Here is a 23,514-nt window from a genome sequence, read left to right as displayed (position 1 = left end):
CCTGCTGGTGAGTGGATCAAGACTGGTCCATAGGATTAGGAGAGAGATGTAAGCAGCTCAATAGCCACACAATGCATCTGAATAAAATGATCCCATGCATACACTCAGGCAGCTGTTTAACAACCAAGGCAGGTATATTCTTGGTGAGTAATGCAAGCTTCTCCCCAATCGTCTGAGTTAAAGTGGTCTTAGGAATTGGAAAGAGTCAGTCAAGGAAGAGAACATGCTCTGAAACAACTGTGCTGCCACTTTTCTTTTGGTACAACAACTAGGACTACTGCTGGCGCTTACCGATCACCTAATATATCCAGTAATCACTAATGCTGAATCCTTACAGCAATCTTACAAAATCAAGTATTTTAATCTTTAGTTTGCAGATGAGAAATTGATGTACACGAGGGTGGTTCACTGGACCAAGGTCACAATACTAAATTTTATGCTTTTATACCGTCTTCCCAGGACAAGTAAAATAGATGCATATCATACACAGAAAGGAGTTCCTAGCACTCAGTTACCATGGAAAACCTTCTGCATTATGAAAAGTAGTGCCCTGGTAAAGCACAGATCTGACAGAATAACCACTCTGACGAGGCCTGGTACTCAGGAATTCATTCATTCAAGGGTTTCATGGCTTAGGATATTTTATCAATTTTATTCATCTCTAAAGCTTAGCTCTTCTTGTTCATAGTCACCTCACTCATTTTCTAAAAATGATTTTATCTATTCCTCTCTTTAGTCCTTGTTGCTTTTTGGGTCCTTACTTAACCCTTTAATTTACTCAGGTAGAAGCGATTTACCCTTGAAGAAGCAATTGCCAGTTACTTCCTTGCCTTCTAATTAATTCAGTTCAAGAAGATCAGGGGAGAAAACTTAAAAAAAGAAGGCAGGTCCTTCAACAAGATATAAATATTCTGTAAATGGCACAGGCTGGGCAGTGTTTCTTCTTTTTTGTACCCAACGTCATTGTGAGTTGGAACTGACTCAACAGCACCTAACAACAACAAGACCTCATCATCTAAGCCCCCCCCCCACCACCACCCAAGTAACATGGAAGGAACAGAAGAGACCTCCTGTGAGAACCAGGGTAAAGGAATTCATCTGTACCTATCCAAGTAACATGGAAGGAACAGAAGAGACCTCCTGTGAGAACCAGGGTAAAGGAATTCATCTGTACCTATCCAAGTAACATGGAAGGAACAGAAGAGACCTCCTGTGAGAACCAGGGTAAAGGAATTCATCTGTACCTATCCAAGTAACATGGAAGGAACAGAAGAGACCTCCTGTGAGAACCAGGGTAAAGGAATTCATCTGTACCTATCCAAGTAACATGGAAGGAACAGAAGAGACCTCCTGTGAGAACCAGGGTAAAGGAATTCATCTGTACCTATCCAAGTAACATGGAAGGAACAGAAGAGACCTCCTGTGAGAACCAGGGTAAAGGAATTCATCTGTACCTATCCAAGTAACATGGAAGGAACAGAAGAGACCTCCTGTGAGAACCAGGGTAAAGGAATTCATCTGTACCTATCCAAGTAACATGGAAGGAACAGAAGAGACCTCCTGCGAGAACCAGGGTAAAGGAATTCATCTGTACCTATCCAAGTAACATGGAAGGAACAGAAGAGACCTCCTGCGAGAACCAGGGTAAAGGAATTCATCTGTACCTATCCAAGTAACATGGAAGGAACAGAAGAGACCTCCTGCGAGAACCAGGGTAAAGGAATTCATCTGTACCTATCCAAGTAACATGGAAGGAACAGAAGAGACCTCCTGCGAGAACCAGGGTAAAGGAATTCATCTGTACCTATCCAAGTAACATGGAAGGAACAGAAGAGACCTCCTGCGAGAACCAGGGTAAAGGAATTCATCTGTACCTATCCAAGTAACATGGAAGGAACAGAAGAGACCTCCTGTGAGAACCAGGGTAAAGGAATTCATCTGTACCTATCCAAGTAACATGGAAGGAACAGAAGAGACCTCCTGTGAGAACCAGGGTAAAGGAATTCATCTGTACCTATCCAAGTAACATGGAAGGAACAGAAGAGACCTCCTGTGAGAACCAGGGTAAAGGAATTCATCTGTACCTATCCAAGTAACATGGAAGGAACAGAAGAGACCTCCTGCGAGAACCAGGGTAAAGGAATTCATCTGTACCTATCCAAGTAACATGGAAGGAACAGAAGAGACCTCCTGCGAGAACCAGGGTAAAGGAATTCATCTGTACCTATCCAAGTAACATGGAAGGAACAGAAGAGACCTCCTGTGAGAACCAGGGTAAAGGAATTCATCTGTACCTATCCAAGTAACATGGAAGGAACAGAAGAGACCTCCTGTGAGAACCAGGGTAAAGGAATTCATCTGTACCTATCCAAGTAACATGGAAGGAACAGAAGAGACCTCCTGTGAGAACCAGGGTAAAGGAATTCATCTGTACCTATCCAAGTAACATGGAAGGAACAGAAGAGACCTCCTGCGAGAACCAGGGTAAAGGAATTCATCTGTACCTATCCAAGTAACATGGAAGGAACAGAAGAGACCTCCTGCGAGAACCAGGGTAAAGGAATTCATCTGTACCTATCCAAGTAACATGGAAGGAACAGAAGAGACCTCCTGCGAGAACCAGGGTAAAGGAATTCATCTGTACCTATCCAAGACATGCTGCTTACAGGCAGCAAGGGCAGAAAAGAATAGGAACCAAGGAAGAACCAGCTTTAAGGGAACCATAACAGCTAGCTCAAACCTACAGATAAGAGCAGAAATTTCTACTAGTTCTCCAGAAGGGAAGTTTATTACAATGCAGTGAGTTTCCCATAAATGTAGTCAGTATAAAGTATTATTGCTTATTCCAAGATTATATTTCCCTGTTTCCCTTACCCTTTTGATGTTAAAATGATGGCAACAGTTGGCAATTATTTAAAATATTACCAGGCAAAATATAATGTTGGAAATCTAAAAAAAAAAAAAAAGCATGCCATTTCTAGTTTGTTGAGAACGTAAGCTACGTAAGAGCAAGTACTTTGTCCACTTGGTGTATAGGAATAGGATCTGAAGTTCACTATATATGTGATGAGCAAATAATAATCTTTCAGAGCATTCACCATGTCCCCTTCCTGAAACCTCCCCCTCCCAATTTTAAAAACATTCAGTTGGTTGCAAATGATGAGCGACACAGAATGGATAGCAAATGAGGGAACAGTGATTTGGCTCACATCATCATCTCCCATATGGGACCTGTCAAAGGATAACTGGCAGAATTCACTGCACTATTTAAAACTGGAATTTGTTATCCTTGCTTTGTTTTCTGGTTCGGGATGCGGAGTTTAATTTGTAGATGGCAACCTGTAAATTAACTCTACTACATCTCTATTTTACAGAAATTGAAAGGGAAAGTGCCCCAGCATAAGCTTTTTTGAGATACAGGAAAAATTCCTTTTATAAAATCCATGTAGAGACTATTCAGAAGCTGACGATATGATAAAGGAAAGGTTCTTTCAAAGGCTTCTGATTTCTTTGGTGAGGGCTATGGCGTCTCAGAAATGCTGACACCAAGGAGAGGCCCGGAATTCAGCAAAAGGGAAAAGATTCTATTGCTATTTCCAACACCTCGGAAGTCCTCCAGAGAAATTCACTTCAGTCCCAAACATGGAGATTCTGACCTAAACAAGCACAAAAAGACAGAAGGAGAGGAGGCAAGAAAACATAAAAAGGCTTCTACTTACCCGAGTTGCAGGGCGTGCCTTGGGCAGATAAAAGAGAGAGCCTTACGGAGGAGCTCAGCCGTATCACACACACAGTGTAAGCTTGGTGTTAGCGTCCAGCATGCGACTGTCTGTTTTTATTTTTTTTGCAAAAAAGACCCCCAACCGGTCGTCCTCTTTTCCCTTTGTGCATTGTGCTTAAACTCCAAAGGGTTAGTGAAACTTGTAAGCAAGGATGTCAGTTAATCAGAACAATACTTCACATGAAACACACAAACAGTACAGGGACACATCATGCTCAATGTAGTGGTGCTCAGCAGCTTGTCTTTTTCTTACTTTATTTCCACCCCTTTTTTTAAATTAACCTTTCATAATGAGAACTGGATGTTCTCAGCAAGCAATTGTTAAAACTTTTCACATACTCCCTTATATGGTGAAGCAACAAGCCATTAGAAGTGGGCTACCTTATAGAGAATGCTAAACCAGCACATTCTTTTTGAAAATGTACTATCAAGTCACAGTTGATTGTGTATCGGGCTCTTTATAACTGCAGCTCTTCTTGCACAAATTTCATAACCAAGGACCAGAGTCAAGGCATATTTTGTCTGAGTATCATTTAGAGTTATCACTTGGACCAAATTTGATTACCATATGAGCTTAAATTTTGCCTGCCCCCAATAAATTGGCCATTGCTTCACAACATAGGAAATAAGCAGGCAAACACACATATATATCTTATACACACATGTATATAATATGGTAAGTCTACAAATACACACACACGTATCCAAGAAGAACTTAGGACAATGAGCAGGAACTTCAACAACTTCCAGAAGGTCTGGGAAATGAGCATGGAATGGAAACTAGTAAAGATGCTGTATGACGGGTGACTATGAGTGAGGGGACCAGCGTCTCAGTCAGTGAAGCTAATCCATGAGCTTGCTTTGGAACAGAACATTTCATATTTACTTACTCAGATATGAAGAGAATGTAAAGAGGGAAGAGGTTCATAGCTTCCCAAATCTTAGAATTCTTGCTTATCAACTTTTAAGTGATAGTGCCATAAAAGAATAATATATTGTCCTGTGATCAGACATTAATATAGACCTACCAACTAATTGTCTCTTTGACTAGTCACAAAATGGCAGTCAATAAAAAGGTACAACAGGTCTACTAAATGATTTAGGAGTACATGCCTTCTACAGTGTTTTTTGACTGACCAACACATCATGGAACCCCATTAAAGAAACACAAGACAAATGGCTGCTAATGGGAGGTTAAACATCAAATCACATGGGTCATGGAAAGCTAGTGGTTATGACTCTCGATCAGCAAAGCTATTTTCATACCATTCAAAATGTTCCCTTCCAACATTTGGAGAGAAAAACTAAAAATACCTTTTGTTCTGTCTGCTGGGCTAATTGGTTCTGAAGCTGCAGGAGCTGATTTGATGAACCATCACAGAGGTCATGATAAGCCTTATTCAAGGCATTCAATTGCTCAGATATCTGTTCTTTTTCTTTCTCTGAGAGCCTGGAAGATGAATCATTACAACTCTTTTAGAGAAAATACATTCTCCAAACTCTCTACCATTGCTTCAAAATCTTTTACTCCTACACCTCGGATAATATATGCTTACGGATCTTCTGGTCAGTCTTCCATATTCAGTGTCAACTTTTGAGATCTAGCTCAAAGTTGTCCTATCTATCTTAAAGGTACGATCTTCAGTGCATTCAATGCTTGTATCCCCAGTCATCTGATCCTTATGCTTGTCTTTCTGTAATCTTTGCAACCCAAATGACCTCCACTCAATTTTAGTCCCACCATAAATGGATCATTTGGTCTTTGTTATCATCTGTAATTATTCCACTTCTGAAATCTTAAACTTTTAGAATCTACTATATTTAACATATTATTCCTTCTTGTCCAGTTTTCAATTTTTTTTATCAGGGGTTCATACAACTCTTATAACAATCCATACATACACCAATTGTGTAAAGTGCATTTGTACATTCATTGCCCTCATCATTCGCAAAACATTTGCTCTCCACTTAAGCCCCTGGTATCAGCTCCTCATTTTTCCCCTCCCTTCCCGCCTCCCCCTTCTTCCTCATGAACCCTTGATAATATATAAATTATTATTCTGTCAAATCTTGCCCTGTCCGAGGTCTCCTTTCACCCACTTTTCTGTTGTCTGTCCCCCAGGGGGGAGGTCACATGTAGATCCTTGTAATCAGTTCCTTCTTTTCCATCCACTCTCTCTCTGCCTTCCCAGTATCACCACTCACACCTGCAGGGATCATCCGCCCTGGATTCCCTGTGTTTCCAGTTCCTATCTGTACCAGTGTACATCCTCTGGTCTAGTCAGACTTGCAAGGTAGAATTGGGATAATAGTGGTGGGTTGGGGGGAGGACGAATTTAGGAACTAGAGGAAAGTTGTATTTTTCATCGTTGCTACATCGCACTTTGACTGACTCATCTCCTCCCCTAGATCCCTCTGTGAGGGGATCTCCAGTGGCCAACAAATGGGCTTTAGGTCTCCACTCTGCACTCCCCCCGTCATTCACTATGGTAAGATTTTTTTGTCCTGATGATGTCTTATATCTGATCCCTTCAATATCTCGTGACCGCACAGGCTGGTGTGCTTCTTCCATGTGGGCTTTGTTGCTTCTGAGCTAGATGGCCACTTGTTTACCTTCAAGCCTTTAAGACCCCAGATGCTAAACCTTTTGATAGCTGGGCACCATCAGCTTTCTTCACCACATTTACTTATGCACCCATCTGTCTTCAGCGATCGTATCATGGAGGTGTGCACCCAATGATACGATTTTTTGTTCTGATGATGCCTGATAACTGATCCCTTTGACACCTCATGACCTCACAGGCTGGTGTGTTTCTTCCATTTGGGCTTTGTTGCTTCTGAGCTAGATGGCTGCTTGTTTACCCTCAAGTTTTTAAGAACCCAGACGCTATACCTTTTGATAGCTGGGCACCATCAGCTTTCTTCACATTTGCTTATTTCACCCGCTTTGTCTTCAGCGGTTGTGTCGGGAGGGTGAGCATCATAGAATGCTAATTTAATAGAAGAAAATATTCTTGCATTGAGGGAGTGCTTGAGTGGAGGCCCCATTCTCGTCCAGTTTTATCTTTCTTCACACCATCTACATCTATTCTCAAGGGCCTAGCGCAGAAACCTGGGAGTTATATGTGATGATTGGTGTCACCAAACTATGAATTCTTCATCCTTAAATTTTTCTCATTTTTTCTATTTCTTGTCATTTTCTGCCTACATTATTGAACAGCTTTCTCAACCTCTGCTCCTAACCTCATTTCAATCTACATTTTATAAAACTGTGATGGAAACCTTTATAAGCAAAATTCACTTATGTTGATAATCTCTTTCCAAATCCAACAGGGTAAAATGAAAACAACTCGGTATTAAATGCAAGGCTCTTGATGATCTGACTCTTGCCACCCTGAATTCTCCAACCTAAATTTTCATCATGAACCTAACTTTTAGCCATTTACAGCAGGCCTGTCAGGTGTGTCATGATCTATTACTTGATACTCACTTGTGACCATGCTTAGCCAAGAAGATCTGTGAAGTTTTGATGGCCTCAGAGACTTGTTCCTTCTTGGTTGTTAACTCTTCTGCTAAAATCTATGTCAATAAAAATAAGTGAAACACTTTCGTCACCAAAGAATTATAGGATCAAATAATCATTAGAAAAAAAAATTGAAAAAACTCATAGGGAAAAATACAGTTAAGGTCAGATTATTATTAGCAATAATCTATACTCAAAGTAAATGCATAAAAATGATGACTTCTTAAGTTTCTTTAAGTCCTGGAGGCTGACATTTACTGAAGTGACCATCACTTACACTGGCTCATAGGTAATTTGAATAATTCACCACTGACTAGTCTATCCAGATCGAGACAGATGAACACTCTACTCACTTGCTGTTCCACAATAGCCTTTTCAATGTCTGGTGATTCTTTGGTCTGGGAAGAGGTAGTCTTTCCTTGCGTATTCCTTGCTAGGGTTGACACCCAGCCCAAAAGTTCTTTAACCTTCTCCACATGCTCTTGTTTCTCCTCTTCTACCACTTTCTAGAATAAGAAGTAGAAAATCAATATATTGGTCAATGTTTTTTCAGACTGGAATGACTTCAGATTTCCTAAGAGAGATACCACAGAGTTAGCTAAATCAGCTAGCAGCTAAACTAACCTCAAATTAAATCTGATTTATCTGACCTGCATGACACTAAAAGCTATATTCATTCTATCTAGGTTGGTACCTTTTCTTGAAAAAAAATCACAGCATTTTTATTGATCAAACGTTCTCTTCAGGAATGAGGCTGTCTGTTCCTGTAAAGATTGCAGCTTCAGAAACTCGAGAAAAGAGCTCTACTCTGCTTTATTGTGTAACTAGATCGGAACTGAATTGATGGCAATGAGTTTGGGGTTTGGGGTGATCTTACAGACACAGATGGTCACATCTTTCTCCCATGAAACAGCTCATGAGTTTGAATCACCAAATTGTGTTATGTAACAGCAGAGCTCTGGACAACTGTACTGCCAAGCCTCCTTCCTTATATATTCTAGGTACTTCATAGTTTATGTATTTTTACAAAGCCCTCCACATATAGCATCTTATTTGTTTCACATTCCTTATATTTTCAAATGAAGAGACTAAAGTTTTGAGCTTAATTTGGGCACTGAAATAAATGAAGTTTTATGCTAATTTACACAGGCAAAAGATTGTATGATTAAAGTGTTTCTTCTGTGAGAGCACCTGAGTATTTTCCCATATATTTATTTACTGGTTACATACATTCTTTCGTGGAAGACAAAAGAATGACACAAATTATATGCCATTACGAAATGTTCAAACAAATCTGAGATGCATAATACGCCATATACACAAGTGTATATGCCGAGTTTTTCAGCACATTTTCAATGCAATTTTTGTGGTAAAATTAGATGGCTAGACTGATATTTGGGTCAGCTTATACTCGAGTATGTACAGTATATCCCCTCAGCCTCATTTCCCTGGAAATTTGGTGCATATACTTCTAAATTTGTTTCTATTGTCATACTGTGTATTTATATGGGGCCCACATAATTTTTTTAACTAAAATTCTAAGTATACATCGTATTCTAACTTGCTTTTTTCCTTCTTAATTAACATATTATGAATCTTTCCCTGAGTTGACTTATTTAATTATTTTGAGCAGCTTCATGCCATTTCACTGTGGGGGATTCTGACGATTCTAATATTTTCCGCTACCAAGCCACGGAACACTTGATTACACATCTTTGTTCACATCTCTTCCTCTGTGCCCGTGCAGTTGTTCTACAGCAATGATATGTGGAGGTGGGCGTGCTAGCAATAACATGAACATTTGAAATCCCAGTAGATGAAGCATAGGGAGGGGGTTTGAACTGTACTTTCAAGGTGACTTAGGTTCCAACAGTCCTCACCTCCTCCTCCTCCAGCCGCCGGAGTGCATCACTGATGTATTTCACATGCTGAGTTGTTAAAGTCACCAGTGCAGTGTAGCGAGTCCTTAAGTCCATAAACTGTGGGTCAAAAATGCAATTTAGATAAAGTATCTGCCAGAAAAGCACATTTCAATGGGTGAAAATAAGGGAACATTTTCATGGAGTCAAATGCTCAATAGAAAGATGAACTTTAAATGAAACCGCAAGGCCCAGTCGAGTGAGCCTTTCCTTAAGGAATAAGAGTGGCACGCATTTCCTTTCCCCACCCTCTCACCTCTTGTGTGATGGCATCTGAAGAAGAGAGCACACGGCGGCGCTTGCCAGGGGACTTCTGCTGTGATTCCACAAAGGCCTTGTATGTCATCAGTTGCAGTTCATAGTCCTGATGGAGAAAATCATTCCCTACATTTATTTAATCCATAAACATCATTCAATAGAAGCATAGCATTAGATTGCTGGGAGTTGTTTTAGTAATCATTTACACTACATGTTAGCAGAAGGTCCAGAGAGAAAAAAGCCGGTCAACCACATATTGTCGTTGTCACAATGACTCCACTCTTCCATCGCAGTGCAAGCACAGCCAAGGACAATGTGTAAAGGAATCAAACCATCTACAGACACAGAAATGTGATGTCTGCATAATTTTATGTGTCACACAATATTCTCCAGATTTCTTTTCAACCATTTTACATGGGCCATACAAAGAGAGTGACAAGCTAGAATTAGCCTGTGGGTTATATAGTTTGCTAATCCTTGATTCTGCTGACCAACCTTCTCATTTCACAGATGGAGAAGCTGGGAGATTTGAAATTTCCTACTTAGTCCAGTGGGTGAGTAGCAGAGTCAAGGCTAGAATGCCGTTTTTCTAATTCTGAAACCAATGCTCAAGGAGCCCTGGTGCATGGTGGTTGGGTGTTGGGGTAAGATACTCAAGATTAGCAGTTCAAAACCATCAGCCGCTCTGTAGGAGAAAAGGGGGTTTTCTACGCCTGTAGACTTAGCCTCAGAAACTCACAGGGGCAGTTCTACCCTGTCCAATAGGGTCGCTATGTGTGAGCATCTACTTCATGGTAAGGGATGAGTGAAGCCAATGCTCTTCACAGTTTACCATGCGATTCTGCCGCCTGGTCTCCAACCCCAGTCCAGGACATCTTCATTACTCACACAACGGCTGGTTGTCAAACCCAGACACTCAAACTCACGGACAATGAGTTGATTCCAACTCACAGTAATCCCATAGGATGGAAAAGGACTGTCCCCAAGGGTTTCTGAGACTTTTCAGAGAAGTAGAAAGACACATCTTTCTCCGCCAGGCTGGTGGTTAGAACTGCTATCTGTGTGGTTAGCAGCACCGTGTAGCTCACTACGCTACTGAGGCACCTTATTTTATGGATGGTTGTAGCGTGCTCTCATAGTTTTTAGTCTCACCTCCAATTGTATCCTCATTCAGTAGGTCTGAAAGTTTACAATTCTGACCAGCTCCCAGGGGATGCTGATGTTATGCCCAAAAGACCATATTTTGAGGACTAAGAATAGAAGATAAAGCTAAAATAGCCAAACAAGGTCTTATATAGGATAACCTCAAGGCCTCTTATTTTCTTGAGTTTTTTACTTAAAAAAATCATTTTATTGGGGGCTCATAAAACTCTTATCATCATCCATCCATCGTGTTAAGCACATTTGTACATTTGTGGGTATCATCATTCTCAAAACATTTTCTTTCTACTTTAGCCCTTGGTATCAGCTCCTTATTCCCCCTCTCCTTCCCCCAGTTTTTACTCCTTATGTACAGTATACTCTGCACCTGTGCCAGAAGACTTGCCATTCTGTCAATCTAATCATTATATTTTCATACCTCTGCTATCTACTTAAAAAGCTGTAAGCAAAAGGGAAAATATGCAACGAGTTCGTTAAGATTACCACACACATGGAGTAGGCAACCAGTGGAGAGGTCTGAGGGGTGGGCCCCAATCCCAACTACTTGGACACCTACTCCTCCCCCCAAAAGAATTTATTTCAGAGGACAGAACTGAATCTGCAGCTCAGGGAGAGGGACATCTCTGATCAGAGCACACAGGAGCAAATAAAGGGGGAGGAAGAGAGAGTGGAGCACATTCTGGCCCACGAAGCTTTGACAATGATATTCTCGCTCAGAGCAGCCAATCCACAGAGAGGACCATATGGCTGGCCCCATTAAGAGACAGGACATACCTCACTGACCCATAGCCCACAGGGGACAACACTGGAGATATAGTGTGTGAACTGCGCCTGATCTGATCCTACCACACCGAGCCAAAACATTAAGAACGTGGAACACAACAGCAAGGGGAGCAGAGCAACAAAGTCCTCAGTGAATACCAAAAATAGACTTTGGGGCCAGGGCTTGGTGCCCCAACAGACTCGACTGGAAAACACTCCTAAAGGCCAATAAACAGTCCTTGAACTAACTACAAGCTTTTCTTTCTTATTTTCGTGGGTTTTTTTTTTTTTTTTTGTCACTGGCTTGTTGTTCTTGTTTTGTTTTATTTTGGTGCTTGGTTTTGCTCTATCTTGTTTTTGTGCATGTTATTATCTCCACAGGTCTGTCTAAATAAGATAGGCTGGATGAACAATCTGGAGGAGAAAACCACGGGACTGACAGTTCTGGGGGGACATGGGAGTGGGGGAGGTAGGGGGAAAAGAAGTGGTGTTAACAAACCCAGGGAAAATGGAACAACAAGTGATCCAAATCGGTGGTGAGGAGGGTGTAGGAGGCCTGGTAGGATATGAACAAGGGTAATGTAACCGAGAGGAATTACTGAAACCCAAATGAAGGCTGAGCATGATAGTGGGACAAGAGGAAAGTCAAAGGAAATAGAGGAAAGAGCTAGGAGGCAAAGGGCATTAATAAAGGTCTAAATAAGGGCATGTACATATGCAAATATATATAGGTTTAGTATTAAGGCAGCAGAAGGACATTGGGCCTCCACTAAAGTAGTCCTTCGGTGCAAGAATAGTTTCTTCTATTAAACTGGCATTCTGTGATGCTCACCTTCCCGACAATCACTGAAGATAAAGTGAGTGCATAAGCAAATGTGGTGAAGAAAGCTGATGGTGCCCGGCTATCAAAAGATATAGCGTCTGGGGTCTTAAAGGCTTGAAGGTAAATAAGCAGCCATCTAGCTCAGAAGCAACAAAGCCCACATGGAAGAATCACACCAGCCTGCGTGATCACGAGGTGCCGAAGGGATCAGTTATCAGGCATCAAAGAACAAAAATATCATATCATAGTGAATGGGGGAGGGAGAATGCGGAGTGGAGATGCAAAGCCCATCTGTAAGCAATTGGACATCCCCTTAGGGAAGAGACAAGCCAGTTAGGGAGCAGTGTAGCAAGGATGAAACATACAACTTTCCTCTAGTTCCTAAATGCTTACTCTACCCCCACTATCATAATTCTACCTTACAAATCTGGCTAGACCAGAGGACGTACACTGGTACAAATAGTAACTGGAAACACAGGGAATCCAGGGCCAATGATCCCTTCAGGACCAGTGGTGAGAGTGGCGATACCGGGAGGGTAAAGGGAGGGTGGGGTGAAAGGGGGAACCGATTACAAAGATCTACATATAATCTCCCTGGGGGGCGGGTAACAGAAAAGTGGGTGACAGGAGATGATGGACAGTGTAAGATATGACAAAATAATAATTCATAAATGAACAAGGGTTTATGAGGGAGGGGGGAGCGAAGAGGACTGGGCAAAATGAGGAGCTGATGGCCAGGGCTTAAATGGAAAGCAAATATTTTGAAGATGATGAGGGAAATGAATGTACAAATGTGCTTTACACGTTTGATGTATGTATGGGTTGTGATAAGAGTTGTATGTGCCCGTAATAAAATTATTTTTTAAAATCCCCCACAAAATGTAGTAATATTAACAATTATTAATATTAATAAAAATAAAACCAAGTGCTGCAATTTACCAAATGTAAATTGAGATATTACCCTATTTATATATCATCTCATTTAATCTTTACAACTACCTAGTGAGATCATCATTATATCCATTTTATAGATAAAGTAACAGAAACTCAAGAGAAATTAAGTAATTTGTTTAAAGTCTTAAGCCTGAAAAATTTTGAAGATGGAATTTCAACTGAGGTCCTCTGACCCCTCAAGTCTTCTGCTATCAACTAAAGAAATGCCTTTTCTGAGAAATGTATTTTTTGAGAGCATATACTTTGTGCCATCATTCTGGATGCTAGACACACAGTAGGGAACAAGTCACACTAAGCCTTGTTTCCTTAGAACTTACAGTCTCTTATAAAGGCACATAATAAACATACACACACATAATAAATCTCAGGTCATTATTATTTAAAGATGCTGTCAGAGAAATGGGGAGGGGTTTGGTCATGCATGGCTTCAAAAACCACCTAAGAATTTAGAATTTTATTATGAGTATAATATGAAATCATTGGAAAATTTTGAACAAGAAAGTGACATGAGCTAACTTACTATATTTCATCTATTCTAAGATGCACATTTCATATCTCTAAAATTAGAATGCCTTATAAGCAATGACATCATATAATTGAAAGGTTTTTTTGTTTTCCTTTTTCAACTTAGGAGTCCTACAACAAGGCTGTAACTTGTAAGTGATGGTAGCTGAGAACTAGGGAGACAAAGGGAGACAGATAATGAGAGCTAGTCCGTTTCAAAGCACAGCTGAAAGCAGAGCTAACAGAATTGGTTCCCTGACGGACATGAAGTTGAAGGCAAAGAGAAGGGCTCAGGATGAATCTGGGGTTCTTGTCTTAGACACTAGTATTGCAACACCCCCTCACCACCACCCCCACTTACTCCTGAGACAAGTAAACTAGGTCTGAAGCAGAGCTGGAAGGAAAACACAAAATGTCTGCTTGTGATATAGTAAATTTAAAAGGGCATGGGTCATCCAAATGGAGGTTCCTTATATCACTGTCACTGTCTGGGCTTACACGCAGCATCTTTAACTGTGGGTCTGCAGAGAGCATACCTCTACATTAAATGTAGGACGCCCAGTTTCTAGCAGGAGAGCTCTGTTTATTTGTCTAGAAACAAAACCCAAGGTAACAATGCTGATTTTCCTAAGCTGGAGTTAATTTCTGTTCCTTTGGGGATGTCGTGGAGTTACCTTTACAATAGTGGAGTATTGCTGGGAAAAATTTTGACACTGGTCCAGTTTTGTTTGATTTCTCTCAATTTCTGCAAACAGATCCTAGGAAACAAAATATCATAGCAATATTATCATCCTCTTCATGAAAACAGCTCAACATTCTGTGCCATTTATTAGGTTATGCGGCAGTGGGTTGAAAGCCTGGGTTGCATAATAATCAGAAGGGTTTGCTCAATGATTGCTGGGCCCCACTTGATGGGTTTCTGACTCAGCAGGTTTTAGTTTGGGCTGAAACTTACATTTCTAGTAAGCTTCCTCTTGGAGAACCCCAGTTCCAAGTTTACTTGTATCGATAAACTTAACACTCACAACAAGAACCTTACACAGCAGGCAGGTATTTTGCCTGTGTTCATTTTACATTGAGAAAATTGAAGACCAGGAATTATATAATTTGCTCAATGTTTCACAGCTAGTTAAGTAAGGATAGAAATCCAAGCAATCCAACATCAGAATGCTAAATATAAATTAAAAAGGAACAAAGAGTCAATTACAAATGGATAATCATAGTGTCACATTTATAAAAAGACTATAACACATATACATCCAGAAAACAATATTCTAAATAGCAGATATTTAGTTTTGGTGATGAGAAAGGCAATATCAAATGCAAGTGAAGTCTTCACAACATGAAGGTAAATGATAACACAATATACACAAGAAAGAGAGGCATTTTTGGTTAACATACAAATGGTATCTGTTCTAACACATATAGTTTGGCAACATCAGCAATATAGACCAAAAAATACATGTGTGGTTACACAGGTAGAAGTATACATATGTGTTTAGGATGATAAATGTATATACACATGTGTATCTGTAGTCATGGTTATTTACATGTTTGTCAGTGATGCATATACATGACAGAACACAAAGGGGTACAGTTATAAATAAATACTTGCTAGAAATAACAGAATACCTCATGGGATAGGTTTACTGGGCTTGAACACTTAAGACCATAATCTTATGGGGCAGCGAGGTCAACTAACACAGCATAATTCATAGGTAATGCTTTACATATTAGTCTAGTAAATAGTCTGGGGTCTTTAAACCTTGTGAGTGCGTCATCTAGGCTAAAAATAGTTACTAATAAAACACATGTGGTTACAAAGGAAGGTAGTATGCATAGATGTGTATTGGTCTCTACTTGTCTGGAGCAAAAGATAAAAACCAAAGATTCAGAGAAACTATTCTACAGGACGAATAATCCACAAGAACATGAACTCATGACTCCTTCAGGACCAGTGGCGATTCTTGGAGGGTGGAGGGAATGTGGGGTAGAAAAGGGGAACTGATAACAAGAATCTACGTATAGCCTCCTCCCTGGGGGATGAACAGCAGAGAAGAGGGTGAGGGGAGATGTCAGACAGTGTAATATATGACAAAATAATAATAATTTATGAATTATGAAGGGTTCATGAGGGAGGGGGTCGTGGGGAGGGAGGGGGAATATGAGTAGCCGATATTAAGGGCTCAAGTAGAAGGCAAATGTTTTGAGAAAGATGAAGGCAACAAATGTACATATGTGCTTGACACAATGGATGCATGTGTGGATTGTGATAAGAATTGTACGAAACACCAATAAAATGATTTTTTTTAAAAAGACAGCATCAATAATGATGAGTCGAAGAATGAAGGAAAATTTCAAAAACTGACTGCAGTAATGATTATATAACTCTTCTTGATGTGGATGAACAATTGAATTGTACGTTATATACCAAGAAAGAAAAAACAAACAAACCATCGGCGCATAAAATAAATAGCATCACCTACAAGCCCTGTGCCCTTTAAAACAAACAAACAAACAAACAAAACTATATGAGACCAAATGGTCAGCATTTATCCTAAGGCAAAGATGAGAAGCTGTTGGGGTGACGTTGGGATGAGTGTCATGCAAGTAGATTAACCAAACTTGAATGATATTAGAAATAATCAGAACCTTGATATGAAAACTTTCTAAATGACAACAAATTAAAACTGCTTTTAATGAAATAGTTGTCTTAGATTCACAGCTTTCCCTGGTTTTTGTTCCCAGACACCCTGATCCTAGTAAAATAAAATGTAATACCACGAAATAAAATAAAGCAAGGTAATCTTAATCTGTCCATCTAGTAAATTCGGCAGTAAAGAAAGTCAGGATTAGAAAGGCTCTTACAGGCTGACCCATTCTTAGAAGGAAGATGCTAGACTATCTTGCCATTGGGTGCAAGCTTTAACTGCCAGAGCATCTTCCTCTTTTATGAGCCTCCTTTCCTCTCTTGCACCTGCCACACTCACCGTCTGCTGGCTGAGCTGCTCTGACAACACTCGGCTGTCCTCTGCCTGGCCTGGCTTCATCGTTTCCTGCTGAGCAGTGGTTTCCTCAATCCACTTGATGAGAGTTCCATGACAGGCTCGGTATTCTCCCAGCACTTCCTGGATACTTTCTAGCTCAGAATGGCTAGAAAAGCAAAAGAAAATGGCTATCATAGAGGTTGGCACAAGTATAGAAAATGAGGCAATTCTCTCCTTAGCTCATGACTCCAGTTGGGTATGACCAGAGGACACTTTTTTTTAAATGGGAGTAACAATGCAATGCTGAGGAGACCTATGCAAGCACTCTGTGCCCTATGGGGCAAAAAGTGAATACAACATAGGTGTACTCTGCTAGTTCTACTAATTGCCTGTGGCCGGGAATCCAAGGATAATACCTATCACATGTTTTACTAGGCTGCCAAGGATCATCGGGATTGCAAACAGTAGTACTTGCTGAACACTTCTGTACCCTGATGACAAAGTATCAAAGCGATAATTTATGAATCAATAAAATTTCTCAGGAGGAAGTGGCAGGAAGGGGTGTTGAAAAACAGGAGTTAGTTATTGTGTCAGCCCATCCAATTACATTTTTTAAAATTCCACCCAGCCACTTATACTACTTCAGTTGGCCTAACTAGCTTTAGGATAGTAACAAAATTAGAAAGATTCCACCTAAATTTATAAAAGTTACTATATTCTTGGTCTCTGCATAGTCCTTTACCCAGGCTGACCTAAGAGAGGCATAGTTTTCTGTTTTCCTTATTTAAATCTATTATCAGAAGTAGGGTCTCAAACGACAAATTTAAAAAAACAACAGCACTGAGTGGGCAGATGACAATGGAAACAAAACATTCTGCAAAGTTCCACTAAAAAAAACGGCTTGCACTTGGGGTTAAAGCTGGTAAAAAATAGTAGAACCTCATTTATATCTCTGAAAATGGACCGCCAGGTCACCTTTCTGGTCTCCATATGAAGACGTCATCCACTGGTCATTAGATGCACCCTTGGACATGAGGGGAGTGAGCACATTGCTAACAGGGCCGGCATGAACACTGAACCAAAAGCAAGACATCAGGTTGGTAGTTTCACTTTCTGTCATTAATCTTGTTCAGAATTGATACTGCTGTTTAATGTGTACCCCTCCCTACCAAAATTCTTGCCTTTATACAAGAATCCATAGCTATAACTCTGCTTTTGTACAGGGTCAATCCCTGAACTCCGAAGAGAGCTAAAGGTGCCACCACTCACCGCGTCTCGATCTGACCAAGGACTCGGTGCCAACGTTCCTGCAACTGGGAGCCTTTTTCCTGATAACGTTCCAAATCCAGGTTCCGTTCTGGTGTCAGACGATTCAGCTGCTCTGCCACTACCTTGCCCTTAGCGATTTCCTCATCCAGAGCTGAGAACACTGAATTCTTGTCCTTCACGTCACTAAGCCAATGCTATAGAAACATAAGCACAGCAGCAGGTTAAGTATTTTCCATTCTAAAGAGGATTCATACCAAGGTAGAAAAGATTATATTGTAAACATAATTAAGGAACTAGACCTAAATCTGTTTGTGACAGAACTACTGCCCCACATCATTCCCCTGGCCCTGATTTCCTGATAGATATTGGGAACCCAAGGGCAGGTAGTAGTCTCTAGAGGAGGTTGTGGAAAAACATGCAAAGAAATGTGCTTAAAACCGCACTCTGCCAGTACAAGCTACGTAGCCAAGGTAAGCCTTTTAGCCAGTTTGATTCGTCATTGCCTCATTCTAAGTTGAGATAAAAATCCCTTCTCTATCCACCAGACAGAGAGAGTTGCCTGTGAGATGGAAGTAATAACAGTTTTATAAACTTGCAGTGAAGCCACTGATGGCTTATTTAATTAAGTCGTGATTTTACTGGATAGGCAGAAGAACAGGAAGGTAGAGGTTTTTTCTTTCCTAATTATATATATTTCTTAGCCCTTCTTTTAATACATATTTAGATGATAGTTCAAATGCAAAATTAAATCAATGTCATGGCATCTAAAGTTCGATTCCTCTGCTAACCCAAAGCACTGGCTAGGTCAGAGTCAACCTCTTAGAACTTGGAACAACCAACCAATAATGTAGACCGATGGGACTCCAGAGCTGAGAGATCTGCTGGCACTCCTTCTTCTTGACTCAATTTGATTTCGTAACCTTTGACCAGCAATTCAGCTTCCTGTATGCTACGTACTATAACATCGATTGTCTTTAGCCTGTGGATTAGAAAAAAATCACTTTGGTTAAAACACATATCTTAAGAGCTATGTTAAGTACCTGAATACTACCCAAAGTGTCATCACAAGTAACTGTTCAAATTAATGTCACCATTATTTAAAGATAGTAGCAGATTTTAAAAACAAGAAAGCACAGAACATATATATTTCAATGGAAAGTTCTAAGTGGCACAGGGACACATATATGTGCTATGATTGATCACAAGAAAAAAAGGTGTGAAACCAGAAACTCACCCAACACTGGGAAGCGTCTAAGCTATATCATACCTTAAAGTCATAGACAGAGGAAATATGGGAAGCCATACCTAGTATTTGGTTCACTTAAATACACAGACACACACACGTTTATTTATTCTTCAATTTAGTTGATAAATGCTTCGCTTATTCTTTTTTGAGGTGCCAATCAAAGAAAGATAAGGGAAAAAAACATTCCTAACAATGCAAATGAACTCCCTTCATGACTCATTGGTTTTGCTCAATGCCACCAAATGAATCCAACTCCATGATACTTGGAAAAAAGCCAACAACTATAATCGTGGGTAAATGATCTTGAAAACCTGCAGTCTCTCTAGATTGTTCATGAAACAGCCCACCTCCTTCCCCTGTGATGCATTGGAAAACACTGCCCCTTAGACGCAATTCATTAGTTCACTCACTTATTCATATAAACAGTGGAAAGACCATACACTTGGTCCATCTTCTCCACTAGCAGATTGAGTTCTGATCGCAGAGTTGGGGCACTAGAACCAGATGGAGACTGATGGAAAAAGTTGTTACATTTCATGGACACGTCATCCAACTCTGATCTCAGTTGTTGCAAATCTTGCTGGGTGTGCTGCCAGGAACCAGACACACAACAAAGAGAGAGACGGAATTGAAGACAAAGGTTAACATTAAAATAAAAATACTTTATTTATAACAAAATACTGAAAACAACCTAAATACCTACACATAGAGGAATGGCTGTTGAAACTGAAATAGCCACATTGTGGAGAACTATGCTTTGTAAAAAGGAGTGAGGGGGAAAGAAAGCTCTCGACCTGACAAAGAATGGATTTCAGGGTATAACAATTAGAAAAGGCAAACTCAGAAGAATATATAGTATGTTACTTTTTATTTACAGAAGACAAAAGGAGTATGAAAGGGGAATGGGGGAAAGGGAATAGGTGACAGAGGATGAGAGGGTACCCCAAAAGATCCAGAATCGCCCCCTCCAGCTACATATTTAAATTTTCTTTCTTTCTTTCTTTCTAATCGTTTTATTAGGGGCTCATATAACTCTTATCAAAATCTATACATGCATTAATTGTGTAAAGCACATTTGTACATTCATTGCCCTCACCATTCTCAAAACATTTGCTCTCCACCTTAAGCCCCTGGCATCAGTTCATTTTTCCCCTCCCTCCCTCATGAACCCTTGATAATTTATAAATTATTTTGTTATATCTTTCCCTGTCCAATGTCTCCCTTCGCCCATTTTCTGTTGTCCATTCCCCCAGGGAGGAAGTCACCTTGTAATCGGTCCCCCCTTTCCAGCCCACCCTTCTCTACCCTCCCAGTATCGCCATTCACACCACTGGTCCTGAAGGGATCATCCGCTCTGGATTCCCTGTGTTTCCAGTTCCTATCTGTACCAGTGTGCATCCTCTGGTCTAGCCAGATGTGTAAGGTAGAATTGGGATCATGATAGTGGGGGAGGATGAAGCATTTAGGAACTAGAGGAAAGTTGTATGTTTTATCGTTGCTATATCGCACCTTGACTGGCTATCTCCTCCCCGATACCTTTCTGTAAGGGGATGTCCAGTGGCCTACAAATGGGCTTTGGGTCTCTACTCCGCATTTCCCCTCATTCACTATGATAAGACTTTTTGTTCTGATGATGTCTGATACCTGATCCCTTCAACACCTCATGATCACACAGGCTGGTGTGCTTCTTCCATGTGGGCTTTGTTGCTTCTCAGTTAGATGGCCACTTGTTTACCTTAAATTGTCTTACAAAACAATTTTATCACCTTCAAAGTACTCTCCAATATACTTAATACATTTGTTAAATCTGCTATTCCATTCTTGGAAACATTTTTCAAAACCATCTGTTTGGATAGCTGACAGCATCTCATTTTTTTTCTTCTTCTACATCATCAATTTGCTGTCTTTTCATGTCCCTCTTCATTCAAGGAAACAAAAAGAAGTCACACAGAGTGTGAGATTAAGTAAGGTCCAAGAGAAGCATGTTGTTTTTTGCCCAAAACTGGTGCACTAAGATGACTTTATGAGCAGGTATATTGTCGTGGTGGCAAGACAAGTCCCCCGTCTGCCACACAAATCAGGCCTTTTTTTGTTGCACAGTCACACAATCTTTCCAGAGCCTCTAAACAGAAAGCTTGATTAACAATCTGAACTGGTGGAATATACTCCAAATGCACTATCCCCCTCATATTAAAAAAAAACTACAAATGATCATTGTCTTGATCTCTGATTTCACTTGACAACTTTTTGGGGAGTGAGGTAAAGATGGCATCGTCCATTGGTTTCACTGACGTTTGCTTTTGGAGTTGTAAGAAAAGCGCCATGTCTGTCGCCAGTAATGACCTTGGGGAAAAAGTCTGGGTCACCTCGGAGCTGTTCTTTCAAAGCATGGCATGTTTTGACTCGAACCTGAGGTACACATTTCACAGTGACCCTACTCATTTCCAAATCTTCCATTAAAATTTGCTGAACTGAGCTCCAAGAGAGTCCAGATAACTTCCCCAGCTCTTCAGTAGTCTGTCAGCAGTCTTCGAGCATAAGTCCACAAATTTTGTTGACATTTTCATCCGTTTGAGAAGTTGATGGATGTCCAGAATGAGATGTGTCATAAATCAACATTTCACCTTTTTTGAAATGAGATAACCATTCATACACTTGAGGTTTTCCCATAGTGCTGTCCTTGCAAGCTGTGTTCAACATCAAAACAGTTTCTGTGGCACTTTTTTTTTAGCAGGAAACAAAATTTCACAGTCACATGCTGTTCTCTTAGATCAGCCATCACAAAAATCGAGGTTTGAGCAAAACTGCTTTTATGAAAGAATTGATTGTGGCCATAGAGAACTTTCCCAGGCAATGCCACTGGGTTGACTACTGCAGAGCGAGTTGCTCAATGCTCATCTAGAGGGAAAAATGCATGCTAAAAAGTTCCTCCCAGTGGAGTTTTTTATGTTTTTCTTGGGTTGTTTTTTTGGTACCGCCTCGTATTTCTGATCATACCTTTATACAGTTTCGGTTTCTGGACTCATGTTTGTGCTCTACTTTCTTAGAAAGAAGGAAAGAAAGGAATGCTAATTTCCTGAAGTAGGGAAAAGAGAGAAATCTAAAATGGTACGGAAAAAGAAAAATGAGCCCATGTTTCATAGTCACATTGTAGGGGTGGAGTCAGAAACCCATACAAGTAATTTCTAAACATGATAATTAGATGGCAGATACACTTTTGGTCTAAAGACAGAGAACTATTTAAGAATGCTGAATTCTAGTTAGTAGGGTTTTTTTTCCAATCATTGTTTGTGTGTACATTTCTATTGACAGAGACAGACATAGTTTGCAATTCTGACCTTTCCTGTGTACATGCTAAAATTGAACAAAAATAAAATACTATGAATAATATGATGCAGGTGTTTCAAAACTAGGGAAGTGACTTACAAATATGGACAGAGGAAGGACAGAATAAAACCAGTGGAGCTAGTTTGAAACTGGAGATACATGGTTATATATTTGTGTGACAGAGTGTGTGTGACACGGTTAAGTATGTAAGATATACTGATTCACGAGCAACATTAATAGATGCACTAAAACCAAAGCCAAACTCACTGCCATCAAGTCTATTCGGAATCATAGCAACCCTTAAGGGAGGGGAAAACTGGTCCTGCAGGTTTCAGAGACTGTAAATCTTTGTGGGACTAGAAGGTCTCATCTTTCTCCTGAGGACTGGCTGGTGTTTTCAAATTAACTTTGTGGTTAGCAGCCCAATGGAGAACCCACTCAACCACCAGAGCTCTCACACAGAAACAAACTAAAGGGCTTCAAAGAGTTCATGGAAAAATTTCATGATCTTTTCCATCCATTTCCCCACAATTTTGTAAGCTTTCATATGTATATATAAAGGAGACAGATGTTTGTGTGTGTGCAGGTATGGATATGTTTGCTGTCTGTCGACAGAGCCTAGAAACAATGATGCCTAATAATAGTGATTTCTAAATAACATTCTCTATGTAAAGGAAGTAGGATTCCTTGTAGAAAGGGATGAATTCAGAATTGTGGTTAGTGAAAATGATCCTGGAATATCTTGCTGAAAAGTAATAAAGTAATCAAAGAATGATGGAAACAGGTCAAAAACCAGAGAAACCAACCTGAAGGGGGGGCTCCCATTGGCTAAATCTGATAATATTTAAGCATCAAAATAATGAACAACTTTATATAAAACAGTGAATAAAATAAGAATCCATGAGTCCATATTGGTGCAAATTAAACAACGAAATAAGTAATGAGAAGGGGAAACTCTCTTTGGTAGTATGGAAAAATTTAAATGTTAAAGGAATGCTAG

At 40.2% G+C, this 23,514-nt stretch overlaps 1 protein-coding gene across 3 annotated transcripts in view; it reads right to left on the bottom strand.

Moving 5' to 3' along the window:
• Positions 1-23,514, bottom strand: part of MACF1 (microtubule actin crosslinking factor 1) — a 384,195-nt gene that overhangs the window by 137,218 nt on the left and 223,463 nt on the right. For all 3 annotated transcript variants that reach the window (XM_075554202.1, XM_075554201.1, XM_075554200.1), the window contains 10 exons: positions 19,598-19,776; positions 18,782-18,920; positions 17,942-18,135; positions 16,676-16,838; positions 14,360-14,443; positions 9,480-9,587; positions 9,185-9,283; positions 7,658-7,810; positions 7,272-7,360; positions 5,096-5,231 (listed from right to left, as the gene is read on the bottom strand). In XM_075554202.1, coding sequence (XP_075410317.1) covers positions 5,096-5,231; positions 7,272-7,360; positions 7,658-7,810; positions 9,185-9,283; positions 9,480-9,587; positions 14,360-14,443; positions 16,676-16,838; positions 17,942-18,135; positions 18,782-18,920; positions 19,598-19,776 — 1,344 coding nt within the window. The remainder of the gene's footprint in view (positions 1-5,095; positions 5,232-7,271; positions 7,361-7,657; positions 7,811-9,184; positions 9,284-9,479; positions 9,588-14,359; positions 14,444-16,675; positions 16,839-17,941; positions 18,136-18,781; positions 18,921-19,597; positions 19,777-23,514) is intronic.

Source organism: Tenrec ecaudatus, chromosome 1 (genome assembly GCF_050624435.1).
Source record: "Tenrec ecaudatus isolate mTenEca1 chromosome 1, mTenEca1.hap1, whole genome shotgun sequence".
Classification (NCBI taxonomy): domain Eukaryota; kingdom Metazoa; phylum Chordata; class Mammalia; order Afrosoricida; family Tenrecidae; genus Tenrec; species Tenrec ecaudatus.
The sequence above is the reverse complement of the archived record's forward strand: the minus strand, read 5'-3'. Positions and strand labels throughout refer to the sequence as shown.